Below are 19252 nucleotides of genomic sequence, written 5' to 3'. Positions count from 1 at the left end.
CTAGACATTCAAAATCATTACCCGATTGCCTAGTGTGGGGCTAAAGAAGATGTGGTTTATGTCCATAAAAGTAGACAATTTTCAATAACTTTATAGTAATTACCTCAATGATTTCCTCTTAAACTGAGCTCTACCGTCCAACCACATGCACACAACACAGCTTTTTCCTATACTTCTAATATTACCACCAACTGTTTTCATTATCCCTTTGTACTTGTATCATTAAATAACACTTCAAAAGAAACAATAAATTCATTTTCCCACATCATTTCTGATGATGAATATCCCAAGAAAGAGCTCAGCTCTTTCCTTTTATTTTCTGTAATCATTTACCTATGAGAAAATACTTATCAGACCTAACTCAAAGGGTCCACAGTATTAATATGGCCAAGAAAATATTTAATATCATATACAAAATGTTATTAACCACACAACTGCAGTAACCTAAGTAATTTTAACCCTAAGATTATCTGAGGCAACTGGTTCACAGAAATAAGAAGAAAAAACTATAAACATGAATCATTTCTTCAAATGGTAATAATAAAGCAGATCTATTTCCAAACCAATGTGTCAAGACGCTTTCCTACATCATAAAAATGTCTTGAAAGCCATGGGATATTGGGCTTCCTCAATTACCTTGCCAAATCAGAGTAGAGATGTATAAATATATACTGACTTCCCTATAGTGTGTAAGGCCCTATACCAACCCCATGGAGAATGTCCAGAAATAGAACACACACACTTACTGCTAACACAGAGCTTATATTCTAATTAGATAGGAGTCATATGGTGTGTTAAATAGCAATATAAGAAAAAAGGTAGTTAAAAGTAACAATGTAGGATTTAGAAGATAGCTTCCTGAAACTACTGCAGTAAGGATCACAACTCAAATGCCCATAAGGACAGTGAGTGACAGAGGCAGCAGAGGATTGGGTATAATGCAGTCACTATTCAGCTTCAGCTGAAGTTGCTGCCTTGAGGTAAATGTAAGCCCAGTGTTGCCAGATCTTCTGCTTTTTCAAGAGAAGCCAGAAACCCCAACTTTTATGTGAAATCTATTTTGAAAAGTTGGCAACAAATTAAAGGAAAAAAAAAACTATTGTGGAAGCCAAATAAAACACAGTTGTGGGCCAGATTTGACCTATCAGCCACCAGTTTGCAACCTCTCCTCTAGAAGCACATGACTGACTCAATTTATGTGTGGTAACTCTTGAAATGGACCACAGATACACTGGCACAATTCATACCATAATTGTAATAAAACGCTAAAATTGGACAAACTCACTTACGTCCATTCAACAGTTAACAAACATTAATGAAGTCCCTACTGTGTGCCTTGCCTAATATCCCCAAACCCATCACTGTCCTGTTACTCTATCAACATCGCCTCTGGCCTAGCTCAGGTCTTGATTATCTCTCACCTAGGCCATTGACTTGGTTCCCAAAGACTCCTTAGGTTCAAGATGACTTGGTAACGTCATCCAGGACCCTATCGTCTCTCAAGAATCATACAAAAAATATAAGAAGAAAAGAAAAATCAAAACACAAACTCCATCTTGCCCTAAACCAAACTTTCTGGCAAAGACTGCCAGAAGCAGTAAACTTAAAACAGGAGTGTCTGGAAATGAAAGAGGATGCCTGCTGAGGCATACCTTATCAAAACTGTAGAGGACTGTTCTACAAAGTGAATGGGCACCTATCTGCCACCCCAACCAAGAAAGAAAACTCCCTTGTTTGATTTGATAGACCAAGGGCAGGAGACACATAATGTCTTTTAGTAATGTTAAGATGGATCAAACAGATTACCAGCTTGATCCATTCATCAAGTTCCCTCATTAGTAGCCAGTGATTATCATTACTTATTCCAGTAGGTATAGCAAATTAGTGATATTCTACCATTAATTAGTTACAATTTTCAGAAAAACTACCATTAAAAAAAAAAGCTTTCCTTCATGAGCTATTTGGTCATTCTGTTATCAGTTAGTACAGAATTATTTCCATAAATTTACCAGTGTGCAGAATGAGTTCATGTCATAGTAACCTCCAAAGGTGACCGAATGATAAACTTTTAAGACATTTTAAAAAATTAATTTTCCTGTTATTGAGATATAATTCACATACCATAAAATTCACCATCTTAATGGTACTATTCAGTGGTTTTTACTATGTTCACAAAGTAGGAAACTATCACCACTACCTAATTCCAGAATATTTTCATGACTCCAAAATGAAACCCTATACACATTAACAGTCATTTCCTATTCTCCCTCACTAGGCAAGTACTAATCTACTTTCTGTCTCTAGGGATTTGCCTATTCTGGATGTTTCATATTCATGAGATCACGTGACATGCAGCCTTTTACGTCTGGCTTCTTTCATTTGGCTTTCATTCTCAAGGTTCACCCATGTTGTAGCATGTATCAGTATGCCATTCCTTTTTATGGCTGAATAATATTCCACTGAATGGATATACCACATTAAAAAAATCTACTCATCATTTGATGAACACTGGGTTGTTTCTACTTTTTGGCTATTATGGATAATGGTGCTATGAACACTCACATACAAGTTTTTGTGTGAACATGTTTTCACTTTTCTTGGGTATATACCAAGAAGTGAATCTGCTGGGTCACATAGTAACTCTATGTTAACCTTTAGAGAAACTGCCAAAGTGGCAGTACCATTTACATCCTTATCAGCACTGTACGAGAGTTCCATTTTCACCAGTTCTCCAAATCCTCCCCAATAATTGTTGTGGTCCACCTCTTAAATTATAGCTATCCCACTGGATATGAAATGGTTATCTCATTGTGGTTTTGATTTGTGTTTTCCTGATAATGAATGATGTTAAGCATCTTTTTTTTTTTTTTTTTTTTTTTTTTTTTGCGGTATGCGGGCCTCTCACTGTTGTGGCCTCTCCCGCTGTGGAGCACAGGCTCCAGACGCGCAGGCCCAGCGGCCATGGCCCACGGGCCCAGCCGCTCCGCGGCATGTGGGATCCTCCCGGACCAGGGCACAAACCCGCGTCCCCTGCATCGGCAGGCAGACTCCCAACCACCACACCACCAGGGAAGCCCAATTATCACTTGTCACCACCTTTATTAATATTTCTCTATTCTGAGCCACTATCATCACTTGGCAGAACTATTACAATAGCTTCCTGATTGGTCTTCTGCCTTCCCTCCTGCCATCTCACAATCGAGCCTTCACTTTTCACTACATCAGTCAAAGCCCATCATCCCCCTACGGTGAAACTCTCTCATGTAGGGTTTTTCAACAGCAGTGGAAGCCAAGTGTCAAACCCCAGACACCAATGGTGACTGTGGCTCATCCAGCCATTTCCAGATTCAGATGAGATACTACATCACAGGGCATGGGATCTGGCTTCTCTAGCAGCTGCCCAAGGGTTGTGTCAACACCTGCACAAGTTGTGTTAATGCCCCAAGGGGTGAACTTTGACCAATAAGAGAGAGAAGGTAGGACTGTTCCCAGGGCCGGTAGTTTCACATGGCCTGGCTAGAAGATACACCACATGACCAGACAAGCAGCTCAGTTTTCCTGCAAGTTAAACTACAACACCTGCTTGATAATGTCTCTTCTCTTTTCTTGCCTCACCTCCCTTTTTCCTTCATTCCTGCTACTGTAGGTTTGTACCATTCAATAAAACCTTATAGCCTGGCTGCCCAGGCTATACCTCCAGCTCTGTTTTCTAAGGACAGGGTCAAAACCCTACAAGGTAAGTAAGATACACCTTCGCCGTATTCCTATAATACCCCAAACTTTCCCCGATAATAGCACAGATTCTAGAATCACACAAATAATAGTTGTATGTCCTTGGACGAAGTTATTTCTCCTCTCTCCTCTCTTTATCTGTAAAATGGGGATTCTAATAACAGAATCTACCTAGCAGGATTGCTCTGAGCATGAACTGAGCTAATCAATGTAAATGATACCAAGCACATGGAAAATAGTCAATAAGACAGTCACTATTATGATTGTCTTACTTATCCTTGTATTTCTAGTGTTTAATATTGTCTGTAACCAGGAGGTATGCCTAATGTTTTATATATATTTACAACAATACATTTCCCCTGGCTTTTAAAAATGCCTAATAGGTGGCAAAGACTGAGAGATTTGTGTGGTCTCAATACAAAGATTGAGGACTCTGTACAAACTATTAAATATACACATGAATGCTTCCTGGAAAATGTTCCTTTACTGCAAAATGAAAATTAAGCTTATTTTACTTTTTTTTTCTCTAACTTACCAGGAAAAACAATTAAGCCAAAAGTACAGATGGAGTCACCTTTAGGTACAAGATATATTCCTGAGAAGATGTGTACAAATCAGATTTCTGTAAATCAAACCATATTTCACACACAGTCAGGAAAAACCACTCTTTAAACAACTTCACACAGAATGCTATGGTTAATTGTTTTGTAAAATGAAGACTTCTTCACATTCATTGAGTATGTTGACATGGTTCTGGCATAACTTAGATTAGGTTTTTATAAGGAAGGAAACAGAACAATTGATATATTTAAGTCAGAGTATGGATCATTATAGCTGTGATGTTTATTTTCTCTGGTAAAGCAAAGAAACTGAATAGAAACAAAAAAGATTCCTTTAAAACACGTGTTAAAAGGGAAGATTCCCCCCAAATAAAACTATACATAAGCACTTATATATATTTGTGCAGGCTTTTATAGATTATGTGTGCATATGAGTACTACACACACATAAAAGCCACATAGAAAAAAGAGAAAGAAAACACATTCGAATGCTAAAGATTATTATATCTGTATGGTAGTTAAACCGGTGACTTTTCCTTTTATGCTTGTATTTTCAGACTTTCTGCAGTGTCCATGTGTTACTGTTTAAAAGGTCTCCAAAAAAGACTTCAAAAAAAAAAGATCCATTCATTTCTGATACTTTCAGTTTTCCTAAAGTTGGAAAAGTCACCAGGTTTCACTCTCCGAAAGCCCTTTCATAGAGAACATTTCTCTGTTCATCTGGAATGAGTGGCTTAAAGAAAACAATACTGACATTTCTGGCAATCAGCTTTATGATCTCTACTCTTCCTGATGGTGAAGCCACATTCCCACCTACCTCTCCTGACGGTATACAGGTATTGCTCCGTTTTCCTGTAAATGTAAAAGGTAAACACCGTGTCCTCAGGAGTAGTTAGGCAATGCTCCTAGACAGAATTTCAGACATTTATCTTTCTTACAGGAAGATGTACGATTTTCCAGGCAACAGTTGGCAATCTTGAGGATTCCTCTTTACGTTGGGAGTCTGTGCCTTGGGCTCCACTGCAATATACTGACTGTCAATTAGAGGCTCATCAGAGAGTTATGAATTGGTTTGTGCAGCTCACTAATTGGAAAGCCTGCCTTTCTAGTAAATTCTCCATTCTGCAGGTAATATATTAAGGTCTAGCTTCTTTTCTCCTCTCCCTTTGCCAGTCTTTCTTTTTTTTAACGCTACAGTCAAGTGCCTACAAACCATAGGTTAGTCTCCTTTATTCTAGAAGGCACAATGATGTAGAAAAAACAATAAAATCATGGTGTTTCTCCCAGGAATTATTAAAAAAAAGTGAAAGTTTACTTTCTTTAATCTGAAAACTGTACTGGGTATTGCCCACAATCTTGGAGTTCTGAATCAAGAAGTTTCTGGACAGTAATCATATTGCAAAAAACAAAAGAAAACAAAAAAAGTGACTCAGCATTTAACCTCCCCCATTTTCATGTTTTGCATCTGTTTTTTTCACCTTTTCATATGTATATTTCCAGCATTCCCTCAACACACTGATACCCAGAGCCCACAACAGACACATTCAGATACTCAGAGTCATTCTGCTTCCAGCTCAACATCAAGTGCAATCAAAACATCAAATGAGATACCACTTCACACCTGTTAAGATGGCTGTTACCAAAAAAATAGAAAATAACAAGTGCCGGCGAGGATGTGAAGAAAATGGAACTCTAATGGGAGTATAAAATGGTGCTGCCACTGTGGAATACAGTTTGACAGTTCCTCAAAAAATTAAATACAGAATTACTATATGATATACACAAATGAATTGAAAGCAGGAACTCAAACAGATACTTGTACACCAATGTTCACTGCAGCATTATTCACCCTAAACAAAAAGAAACAGCTTAAGTGTCCATCAACAGATGAAAGAATAAACAAAATGTCATATACCCATATGATGGAATTTCATTCAGCCTTAAAAAGGAATGAAATTATGATACATGCTACAACATGGATGAACCCTCAAAACACTATGCTAAATGAAACAATCCAGACATGAAAGGACAAATATATGATTCCACTTACATGAGGTATCTAGAATAGGCAAATTCATAGAGACAAAAAGAAGAGAGGTTACCAGGGACTGGGGGAAGTGGGATGTGGGGAGTTACTATTTAATGGGTACAGTTTCTGTTTGGGAAGATGAAGAAGTTCTGAAAATGGAGAGTGGTGATGATTGCACAACACTGTGAATGTTTTTAATGCCACTGAATTGTATACTTAAAAATAGTTTAAATGGTCAGTTTTTAAATAAAGATAATTGACAGTTTAAACAAAAATAATAACAATGTAGTGTGGGTTTACAATATACAAAAAAGTAAAATGTATAATAAAAGCACAAAGGTTGGGAGGAGAGAAATGGGAGTACATATTGCTAGGTTCTTATACTTTAAGATGGTAAAATATTACTTGAGGGCAGACTGTGATGTTAAAGATATATACTATAAACTCTAAAGCAAATACTAAAATAAGAAAACAGAGTTATGGCTAATAAGCCAACAAAGGAGACAGAATGTAACCATAAAATACCAAGGGTCAAAATGTAGCTTGATCCAAGGATTTATCCCTTGGAGTAACTCCTTAATAAAATGCAGTACATATTTTGTATCATCCAGTGAAAGGTTAGTTTATTAAAACCTACTCAGAGGTATAATTAAGTCAATGAAAATAAATAGCAAATGCACTTACTGCCCAGACTGGTGATGTAAAGCCCAGAATTGCAGCCTTAGCTCCATCAGCAATGTAAGGGGTAATAATTTCTCCCAGACGTGTATCTCTGAACAAGGCTCTAAGGATATTTAAAGCATGAACCTAGAATAAAAAGTTCAAAATCAGTTGTAGGTTGAAGACTGTGGTAATTCCAAATCTGTACATATCCAGTAGCATAGCCTCCAAACAAAAAAATTACCAAATTACAAGAAGAAATGGATAATTCACAAATAAAATAGATTTTAATAAAACATGCCTAATGATTGATAAATCAATTTTCTTAAGTTAGCAAGATTTGAACAATGCAATACAAAAGTTTGATCCAATGGACCTATGTAGAATCCCGCACCTAGCAAATAGAGACAATACATTCTTTTCAAGCACACATGAAACATTTCTTTTTTAAAATGACCTCAAACCTAGCCACAAAGCCTCAACAAACACCAAAAAATTAATTTCTTACAGATTATGCTCTGATCACAGTGGAGTTAAGTTAGGAATCAGTTTCTTTACATACTTTTAAAACTGACACATTTTAAAACACTGGTCAAAGAAAAAAATTTTTAATATTTAGAGCTGAACAATAACGAACATGCTACACACTGACACTTGTGCGATGCATTTAAGTGGAACATAAAAGAAATGTACACCTTAAGTGGCATCTATTTAAAAAAAAGGCAAACCATTATATACAGAATGGATAAAAACAAGGTCCTACTGTATAGCACAGGGGACTATATTCAATATTCTGTGATAAACCATAATAGAAAAGAAGATAAAAAAGAATGCATATATATGTATAACTGAATCACTGCTATAGAGCAGAAATTAACACAACACTGTAAATCAACTATACTTTAATAAAAAATGAATTGGAAAAAACGTCCAATTAAGATGACAGAAAAAGAACAATAAACTCAAAAGAGAGAAAGAAAATTTAAAAGAGTAGAAAATTTTAAAACGTCAATGACATAACTATGAGCATTAACAAAACCGAAAGGTGATTCTTTGAAATAGAAACAAACCTCTGATGAGACTAACCAAGAAGAGAAGAAAATAAGCAATATCATGAATACCAAAGAGGACATGACTAAAGGTACATCAGAGAATAAAACAAAAATATTTCTACCCTAGTCAATTAGAAAAATTAAGGCAAAATGAACAATTTCCTAGAAAACAGAACTAATCAAAACAAATTCAAGGAGAAATGGAAAAGCTATATAGATATTATCGTTATATAAAGAAAATCAATAGTTAAAAATCCTACTCATAGACCAAAAAGAAAGCAAGACACCAAACCCACCAAAATAACACACACACACACGCACACACACACACACACACGCACACACACACAAACACATACACACACACAAAGACCCACATGATTTTATGGACGAATTCTACCAAATATTCAAAGAATATATAATCCCAATCTTATTTAAACTGTTAAGAGAAGATGCCCAAGTTTATTTTATCAGTCCAGTACCACCTGGCTATCAAAATAAGGTAGGGACAACTACTTTGAGAAAAAGTAGTATCTATTAAAGCTCAACATACACATACTCAATAACAACTCCTAAGTATCTACTCAAAAGAAATGTACATATTTGTTCACCATTAGACGTGTCAAAGAATGTTCTTAAAAGTACTGTTCTTAATAAATAACCCCAAATTTAAAACCACCCAAATTTTCATTGACAGAAGAATGGATAAATAAATTGTATACTATTACATAGCAATGAAAATGAATAATTCACAACATGGATGGATATCGTAAACTTAATGTTCATCGAAAGAAATCATATCAAAAGAGTATATAATGTATGGTTACATTCATATGAAATTTAAAAAAAAAACAGGTAAAGCTATGGTGTTAAAACTAAGCTAGTGGTTACATTTGGGGAAAAGGTACTGATTAGAAAGGAGTATGAATGGGCTTTCAGGTGCTAAAATGTTCTGTTTCTTGCTGGTTATAGAAATGTGCTCACTTTGTGGAGGCAAACATATTATTTGTACACATCTTTGTATGTTTGTTATAATTCAATAAAAAAATTTTAAAAATGAGGACAGGTACAGCATGAAAAAGGAAAACCACAGGTTAATCTCACTTATGAATCCAGTGAAAATATGTGAAAAAAATTTTTTTTTCTAATTTTTAGGTGAATCTAGCAATGTGTAAAAAAATCTATCATTTCAAAGTTGGGAGTTCATTCTCTGTAGGCAAAGATCCTATTACATTAAAAAGTCAATATAATTCATGATGTTTGCAAATTCTAGAACAAAACATTTATCTCAAAAATGCTTGAAAGCATTCAATAAAATTTGGTTTTCTTGATAAGAGACACGTTAAAACCTACAGCAAATATCAGATACAACATAAGGATGTCTGCTATCTCTATTTCTATACAAAACTGTACTACAAGTGCCAGCCAGAAGAACAAGAAAATTTTTTTAAAGAATTAGAAGAGGGCTTCCCTGGTGGCACAGTGGTTGAGAGTCCGCCTGCCGATGCAGGGGACGCAGGTTCGTGTCCCAGTCCAGGAAGATACCACATGCCGCGGAGCGGCTGGGCCCGTGAGCCATGGCCGCTGAGCCTGCGCGTCTGGAGCCTGTGCTCCAGAATAGGAGAGGCCACAACAGTGAGAGGCCCACGTACCGCAAAAAAATTAGAAGAGTAAAGCAAATTTAGCATTACTAAGGATATGATTACCTATAAAGAAAATTCAAAGAATTTACAGACAAGTCATCAGTTGAATTACAGCAATTTGGGTAGGTTGCTGAACATTTCACAAAAGATGTGTAAGACTTTTAAGGAAAATTATTTTTAAATGTAATGAAAAACATTAAGGAAGATCTGAATAAGTGGAAAAATAAAGCCATGTACATGGACTGAAAGATTCAGTATCAAAAAAAGAAGTCATTTTCCCCAAATAAATCAATGAATTTAAATTCCAACCAAAATTTAAAAAGGGCTTTCTGGTTGAACTTAACAAGCTGATTCTAAAACTTATATGGAAGAGCAATGGGACAAATATTGCCAAGGTAATTCTGAAGGGAAAAAAAAGGAGACTCACCCTACCAGTATCAAAACTTATTTAAAAAAATACAGTAATTAAAATAGTGATTTGGGCCCAGGGACAGACTAATAGAATAGAGCACAGAAACAGACATGCGTATCGACAGAAACAGTACATGAGAAGTGGCGTTAGTACGACAGCACAAGAGGAAAGGATGTATTATATAAAGAAAATATAAAGTATCTTTCTGACCCTGGGGTATGGAAGGCTTTCTTAAATGAGATCCAAATGCACAAACCATAAAAGAAAAGGCTGACATATTCCATTTTATTAAAATTTAAAACTTCCAGGCAATAACAGAATAATAAGCAAAGTGAAAAGAAGTGATAGACTAGGAGAAGATATGTGTAATTCAAAGAACCAAAAAGGAAAAAAATATCAGGAAAATAATTTTAAAACAACAAAAAACCCAACTCCTGCAAAACAAAGACAAATAACCAAATTAAAGCCAAAGTCTTTAAATAGGCAATTCACAGAAGTTATACTAAAGCCTAATAAATACATGGAAAGATGTTAAAGCTAGCCAGTTATCAGAGAAATGCAAAATAAAACTGGGAAACACAAATTTCACACCAGGCAGAAAGGAAAACATTTGTATACAATGAAACTCTGCTTAGAAATTAAAATGAACTTGGAGCTCACTAATTTTAAAAAATGTTGACTGAAAAAAAGCCAAATTATAAAACAATGTGTAGATAACACAATTCATGTAAAAAAAAAAAAAAAAAGCTCTTAAAAGAATGAAAAAAATGCACGAAATGATTTGGTTTAATGATTACAGATGAGGATGAGGAGGACCAAAGGTAAACAGAATATGGAGGAATCCACAGTGTATGCAACTGTATCTTTAACGTTTTACTTCTTCTTTTTTTTTTTTTTTTTGCAGTATGCGGGCCTCTCACTGCTGTGGCCTCTCCTTTGCGGAGCACAGGCTCCAGACGCGCAGGCTCAATGGCCACGGCTCACGGGCCCAGCCGCTCCATGGCATGTGGGATCTTCCCGGACCGGGGCACGAACCCGTGTCCCCTGCATCAACAGGTGGACTCTCAACCACTGCACCACCAGGGAAGCCCACGTTTTACTTCTTAAACTTGGAACTGATTTCATGGATGTTGATTATTCACTGTACATTTTTACGTGCTGAAATATTTCACAGATAATAAAAAAATAATACAGAAGTAAACCATGGGAGGGGAGAAGGAAAGCAAGTCATCATCCAACACCTAGAAGAACTGGTCAGAGATAAAATATTAAACTTTCACCAATTTAATAAAAATGGTCACTAGTGGTAATTAATGACCTTGAAGCAGAGTAAGGTAATAATTTAAAGTACTCTTTAAAACCAAATTTCACTATTTTCAAGTGTTCTTATTAAACAATGTTATTTTTTAAAGTGATAGTCTAAGAAAATGGAGCCAATTATATTTTTCACACTTTTTGGGGGAAAATAAAATGATCATTTCTGAAAGGTGATCAGTAACTTTTTATTTAAAATTTTTAAAGAAATTTCACATCGTATAGTCACAGGCCACTATGTGACATGTGTTAATAAACCCTATCCTTTCCCACCGGTCCACATTCTGGCCCATGGGCTTCCCTTTAATACCTCCCACAGGCTCTGACATAAAACCATATGTACTTGACTGTAAACTTCAGCTCTCAGTCTGTTCTCTGACCTAGCATGGGCCTCCCACAGGTGGGTAGGAACATCCTACTATGAAGCATTTGCTGAGAAAGCCTAGACAAGAAGTATCTGACAAGTATGCACTACCATGGAGTGGAGTGGAGTGAAGCTGTGAGGAACACTTAACCCAAATTCATACACACACATAAGTACATACTTAACTCAACGTTAGCAGTGACATAAAAAGGAGTATTAGCTAAAATTAAAATATGAATATACCCAAAGCCAGACACTACATTTTAGGGAAAGATCCAACTGCCCAATCATAAAATATACATCGACTCAAAGAAGCACACATGAAATTTGAAGGTGATAGCACATTCCTTTTTAAATTTTTAGATACAGTTGTAATATTACAAAATATCTTGTCTAAATTGAATGTTTTCACCACAGTTTAAAAACAGATCATCTTGGTCAATCTATAACAACTAAAGCAATGGTTTATTTTGTGGACTGGAAAAACCAAACCAAAACAAAACCCCTCTGAATAAGCTTCAAATGTCTGTCTTATCCTCAAGAGTTCTGTACCTTCAGCAGATTTTTTTTTTTTCTTTTTAAGTACAGCAAACATTTAAAACCACCGCCTTCCTAGCAGGGTTTGTATATTTCCATTATTACCTTAGGGACTGTGCTCTGTGAGTCATCTGTAGGTCCAGCCAAAGAGATTAACTCTTTCATAGTTATTTTCAACAAATCCATTTTGCCTTTCTTAGGTTCAGATGCCAACAATGCCTATGGAAAAACAAGACAGAAATTATCAGGACTATTATTTTATATACACCTGTTTGCTACTTCCCAGAATTGATTCCCCAATGCAAAATCCCCTTTATAAAAACATGTGGTGTTAAGCAAGTTAATTAAGCCACGTGGCCTCGGGCAAGCAGCTTAACCTCTCCATCCCTCAGATTCTTCATCTGTAAAATTAGGTGGTGATATCACAGCATCTCTAAGGTCACCTCCAGTTTGCTTATTAATTATGTAATTCTAAGAGGTTGAAAATGGCTCTTGTTGACATCTCTTCTAAGACCATAACTGGGTAGCAGGTCTCAGACACAATAAGCACGTCAGTTTTAATAACAAATTTATACAACAAGAAACTTCTCTTCACTTGAAAAACAAAAAACCTCTGGATTAAATTTCTTGTAAGGATTTGGAAACTCCCTGGAGATTGATCAGTTATTTAATTCTTCACAAGAGTCTACCTGGAGGACTATCAAACTGTAGCACTGGAAACTCCATGGGACAAAAGGAAATACTACAAACTTCAAAGTGGGTCCTATATTTGAATATTCAAGAGGTGCTTATTTATTTTGTGTCTAACATTTTGCCAATATTCAATAAACGTAAAAATAGGAATATCAAACCACTTGAAGCAATAGAAAGGAATGAAGTAGTGATACATGTTACAATACGGATGAGCCTTGAAACATGATGCTAAGTGAAAGAGGACACAAAGACAACATATTATATGATTCCATTTATACAGAGACAGAAAATAGATTAGCAGCTGTGTAGGACTGGGAGTAATGGGGAGTTTTTCTCCATAGCTAACACCAAGCAGAGGTTTCCACCAGAACAAGAACATTACTTTATTGGTAAGTTATGCTAGGAAAAATGGGGCCTCTCTGAGCAGATTTTTCCGATAATTTAGATTTTATTCAACTAAAATAAATAAGAAATCTATATATGATCACTAATGTGTCTCCTAGGAACGATAGTTCTTTTTCCCCAAGAGCTGTGCATAGTTATGACATTCTTCCCAAGGCTGGGCTAAGAAGGTGCAGTTCTGACCCCTCTATCACTATAACCAATATGTAGTACCAGTTGGGAACCAGAGATGGAGGCACACAGCACAAAGATGCAACCAAACCTTGCTGTTGCATTAACACATGTCCTCAGACAGACATATGAGGCAAAAACACACTAGGTCAGAATGAATCAGAGGCAGGAGAATGACCCACACTGGTCCAGAACGGGTCAGATCAGAGAGGAGTCGATTTCTGAAGGTCACCAAAATCTACCCAGCAGAACCACCTTGGTGATCTCTATGCCAAATCAACCTCCACGACTGGTGCCCGTTGTCATAAAAATCATGACTCTGCGAATTTGAGGGAGGCATAAGAAAGGGAAAGAAAACATGTTGGGGCACTAAAAAACAGACTTCATTTCACTTATTTTCATTGCTTTTTTTATATCACCCCATTCCTAGATTTTATCTTCCTGAATATTAAACAAAGATCATTCAGGTCGGGTCTGATTTAGTATCGTGAAGACTTGGTTTTTATTCTTTGGATTCATAATGGTGACAGCCTCTTAATTTCAACACTGTGGAAATAAAATATTTTCTTATCGAGTAGCAATATCTGAGTATGCTGATATGAAGCAATCTTTAAGGTATAACATTAAGTGAAAAAAAGCAAGAGACAAAACAGTCTCTTGTGTGGAGTATGCTTTCATCTGTGTTAATAAAGAAAACGCGCACACACACACACACACACACACACACACACAGAGCAGGGTGCCTGGGCTCAATTCTTAGTGCTGCTCTTACTATCCTTGTGGCCATTAGCAAATCACTTACCTAACTTTTCTAAGGCCCAGTTTCTTCATCCACAATATACGGATGATCATAGGACCTACCTCATTGGATTAAATGAGATAACATATGTGAAATAACCACTTATAAAAGTTAGCTACTATTAGGATTAGGATTATTTTATGCATGGATATTTTATAGAAGGATTCAAAAGAAATTGTTAACGCTGGTTGCCTACAGTCTTAAGGGTCTTTGACATGAAAGGAAGAATATTTTTTCTAATTGAGAAAAAAAATAAAGGGCAGCATGCGCACTTCCTGGAAGTGAGCAATGAATGCACCACAGCGATGTCTTCCTACTTCACACACAGGCGGAAATCTCTACCACCCTCTGTTCATATTACAAGACTGACCTCTTAGAGGGTTTGTTCCAAGAAGAGATCTGTCACAGGAACACACTGTCCACACATTAAAACAAAATCACAAATGCTATAGTACTTGTGAAATGTACTACAGAGAAGACAGAAATGTCCCTTATGCAATATGCTCACTTATATGTCAGGGGGGTTAGAATACACTATTATCAAAAGACCAAAAACAAACAAACAAAGCCCCCAGCTATGATCCTGTAGATAAGTATCTACCTGTATGTAGAAAGGAATTCCAGCGCTGCGTCTTGTAGCACAGAGTTTAGATGAAGGATCACTGCATCTGATTTCCTCTAAAACATTCCATAACCACTCTTCCGGTAGCTTCTGCAGACTCAAATCAGGGCACCTAAAAGGCATATATAAAGCAAACATTTGGCATTATCAGGTACCAAAAAGTAAAAGCATAAACTATCGATATACATTAACACTGTTAGGAAAGAATAAACATCCTTACATTCAGAGGGAGGGAAACTAAAAAATGTCTCACTTTCCACTTTTCACCTACTTTCTTCTTTATGATGGGTCTTAGCATTTGTAGCTATTATAGATTCCATTTCTTACAAAAGCATGAAAAGCATGTGTCTTGTGTGCAATGAACTTTAATATCTAGGCCTGCACCCACGCCCAAAATGTTCTGAAGGTTAATCAAACTCTCACCAATGTTCTATATTGCAAAATTCAAGATTTCCAACAAGCAGAACACAACCTTATAGTTTACTGTAGTTTATATTCTACAGTTACAGAGATTATACATATTCATATACACATTTTTGAAAGTGTATTTTAGTAATCATTTTAGCTTTCTCAAGTGTGGCTTATCACAAATAAAATTTTCATCCACATCCTATGGAGAATTCATAAAGCAAGTTATTTGGAAAGAACCTTGAACATTTTAAAGTTATTTGGACTTTACTGTTAGTAAGATTCTGCTGTACTATGTTAACTGTTATTCTAGAGTGCTTAAAAACATGTGACTTTTAAAAAATTTTTCATCTTATGCCCTAATATACAGTTATATAACATTATCCTAAGAAATAGCATATTTAATGTTAGACAGGCACAATTATTTTAGAAGGATCATAATTGGATTTAACTAAAATTAATACGAAAATAAAGAGGTAAAGTCCAAAGGAAAAATACTCTCTTTTTTAAATTGAAGAAGACAGTCTTCAGCAAGATAACTGATTTCTAATTTGTAGAGAGAATTAGAGCTCTTAAAAACATGTGGGTTTTTTGTTTTTTTTTAATTGAAGTATCATTGATTTACAATGTTGTGTTAGTTTCTGGTGGGGACTTTTTTTTCGTTATTTTAGTTTGGTGTTAAGATAGACAACTTCAGTTTCTGACTAATATTCCAAATAGCAACTCAAATTTAGTTGTTTATGTCTTATATAGAACAAAATATACATAAATAATACTACTTTGAAGGAGGCATTTTTTAAAGTTTGACATGGGCCTAAAAAACATTATTTCAGCCACAAATGTTACAACCAAATCTCCCTACTCCCAGCAGGCCCTGTGATTTTAAAGGTTTTCTTTTAGCCTGGCTTAAAGTCTATCACCTTGTTCCTGCTTCTTCCCCCTCAGCTCCCTCAGCCATAAAAACCAGCCATCAACAGACTGAACCACAAAATTAAGAGATTCAAAGGCAGAACAACCAAATGCAAAGTGTGAACCTTGTTTAGATTCCAACTTGAAAAAAACAAATGTAAAAAAAGATACTTTGAAATAATACAGATAGTTATGTATATATTAGATATTATATGACACCAAGGAATTATTTATAGGATGTGCCAATGGCATTGGGGACATGGAAGAAAGTATTTTTTAGAGAGGCACACTGAGGTGCATAGGAGTAAAAATAACATTTCAGGGATGTACTTTGTAACACTTCAGCAAAGGACAATGAAAGGGATAGATGAAGCAAGTGTGGCAAGGCAACTGCTTGCCTTGCCAAGCAGTTGGCAAGGTGGTTCATTACATTAGTCTCTCTCTCTCTCTCTCTCTCTCTCTATATATATATACACACATACACATACACATATATATACCACACACACATACACATATACGTGTGTGTGTGTATATATGTTTGAAATTTTAATACGCTTTATATGTTTGTAATTTATGTTTGAAAATTTTAATAATAAAAAATCCATTTCTATGTTTGAATTTTTTATAATAAAAATAATCCTCCCACACTTACGTTACTTACATTACTGAAGTTATTTCCCAATCACTGGGTTTGTATCTTTTAAAAATTATGATAAATGCATCTGTTTCATAGAATAATTTCTCTAGTTTACTACTAATATTGCCAATGTGGTATAATCCTCACACAGTTGCCCAGTCAAAAGCTGAAATCTAAATCCCTAGGAGTTGTTATTTAAGTGCTAATGATACAGTTATGGATTACTGCTTTTTTTGCTCATTTTTCATGGTCTTTTAAGTACATTTGGGTTAATTTACACCACAATGGGTGAGCAGAGAAAAAAAAAAAAGAGAATTAAAGCAAAGTCACCTTTCTGTGATCTAACCATGCAAGAAAAAGCTGGAGTCACAGAGGTGAAAAAAGAAGACTACTTGATCTAAGGTTATCTGTGGATTTCATTTACTTATATTTTCTTCCCCACCACAGGACCACTGGCAGTGAAGGACTGGCTTACAGATAATGCTTCAGATGAAGGTTAAGTATTCCTGTAGGAATTCACTATGTAAGAAAAACGAAAGGGGAAAAGGAACTGCAGGAGATGGGGATACTCAATGAAATACTAGGACAACAAATACTAGTTCAGTAATGCTCCTCCTCCTCAACGCCGTTCCCGGGCCTCCCTGAGCTGGCACACAGAGGTTCTAGCAAAATCAGCCAATCAGAGAAGGCAGGCAGGTTTGGGATCAGAGTGGGCCACCTCGCCAGGCATCACCCTTCCTTGCCTGAACTTACAATGGCTCTTGACTATTAAGAAATCTTGAGCTAACTCATTTTCCATCTTGATCAAATCTTCCAGTTGGAAAGGTCCCCTATGTCCTGGCTCCAGCCCTCCTACTTGAATCTAACCTTAAAAATTCTTCCAAATTCCTATGCAGACCTTCTGTTCTAGTAAGGTTGTTCACTTTGCAAATTGCAGTTCTTTGTTGATCTGGAATAAACCCATTTTTGCTGGAGAAATAACTGGCAGTCTATTTGGTTTAAGTCAACAGCTGATACCGGAGATCTGCTGGGTTCTAGCTCTAGAAGCAGAAGTAATGGCCAGGAAGTCAGTTCCTGTGGGGTAACTTGCCTACCTCCTAGGAAACAGGGAATTTCAGTGGCTCCCTCTCCCATGAAAGGTTGTAAAGGCTACTGCCAGAGCTGCTTGGGGCTAAAGCAGTAGGAAAAGCCATGGGTCCAAGGGAGACTCTATCAACCAGGCTGATTACTAACTAGGTGACCAGATCTGTGATATCCCCAGTATCACTGTGGATGATCCAAAATGCCACTATTTAATCTAGTTCCTCTGCTAGAAAGGAATGAGCCGAGAGAGAGAGAAATAAATAAAACAAACTAACTAAAAAGCCTCCCAATCATAGCCAACAAACCAAAATTCAAAACAGAAATAAGGTTTTTATTAAAAAAGACATCTAAAAAAATCAGTAATTAGAACATAAATTCACTCTACATGAAGCTTAATTTTATGGAGCAGTCTGACAAAAACATTAAAATAACTGCTTAGATACTCAAGAGCTAAATGAAGGAATAACTTTCACACTATTTTTAATCTAGCAAAAAGAGATGGCGGGGAGAGAAATTAAATAATTTACCCAAGGTTATATACAACTAACAAGTGACAGAGAGAGAATAAAAATGTAGATTGACACCAAAGCTCTTGCTATTAATAAATTAAAGGCATTATTTCAAGGTGCCTGTCCTAAATGCTCAGATATACATTTGGTTTGATCTGGTTCATGATAGAGGTATTATCAACTCTCTTACTATTTGCTTCAGTAGGTTTCATTCAGTCATTTGGAAAAAAGATCTATTAAGTACCTAGTAGTTGCTTGGCACTATGCTGTGGCCTAGGAAAGAAGCAGTAGAATAAAAATTCCAAATTACACACAATTCAGGAAGGAGGTTCCTATGGATCTAGAATGCATTACCAGAGTATATTGTTTTTAAGGACTGCCTTCCTAATCACGTTTTAGTCAGGTTACCGTTCAAATTGATTTCAGTCCCTGAATATCCACCATCAGAGTAGGGGTTAAAATAGTTTTGAAACAAACTGTGATATGGATAGAAAGCTAGCTGGAGAATCAAAGTATCCTACAGAAAATCCACTCAGCAGACAACCTACTTGTGACTGACTTGAGGTAAACTGTGTCACACTCAACTCCCTTAGATGACTGGGGACATTTATTACTGTTAATAAACTGTTTTCTTACATTAACTGAATGACTCATCGCGGGCCTAAAGAAATTACGTCACCTTCAAACACAAAGCAACTAATTTCACATTTTAA

The 19252-nt window shown here is 36.1% G+C and overlaps 1 protein-coding gene across 4 annotated transcripts in view; it reads right to left on the bottom strand.

The window, feature by feature from the left end:
- THADA (THADA armadillo repeat containing) overlaps positions 1-19252 on the bottom strand; it is a 314824-nt gene that overhangs the window by 220455 nt on the left and 75117 nt on the right. For all 4 annotated transcript variants that reach the window (XM_060026719.1, XM_060026718.1, XM_060026720.1 and 1 more), the window contains 3 exons: positions 14970-15102; positions 12409-12522; positions 7006-7128 (listed from right to left, as the gene is read on the bottom strand). In XM_060026719.1, the coding sequence (XP_059882702.1) occupies positions 7006-7128; positions 12409-12522; positions 14970-15102 (370 nt within the window). The remainder of the gene's footprint in view (positions 1-7005; positions 7129-12408; positions 12523-14969; positions 15103-19252) is intronic.

Source organism: Delphinus delphis, chromosome 12 (assembly GCF_949987515.2).
Source record: "Delphinus delphis chromosome 12, mDelDel1.2, whole genome shotgun sequence".
NCBI lineage: Eukaryota > Metazoa > Chordata > Mammalia > Artiodactyla > Delphinidae > Delphinus > Delphinus delphis.
This window is presented reverse-complemented; position numbering and strand designations above follow the sequence as displayed.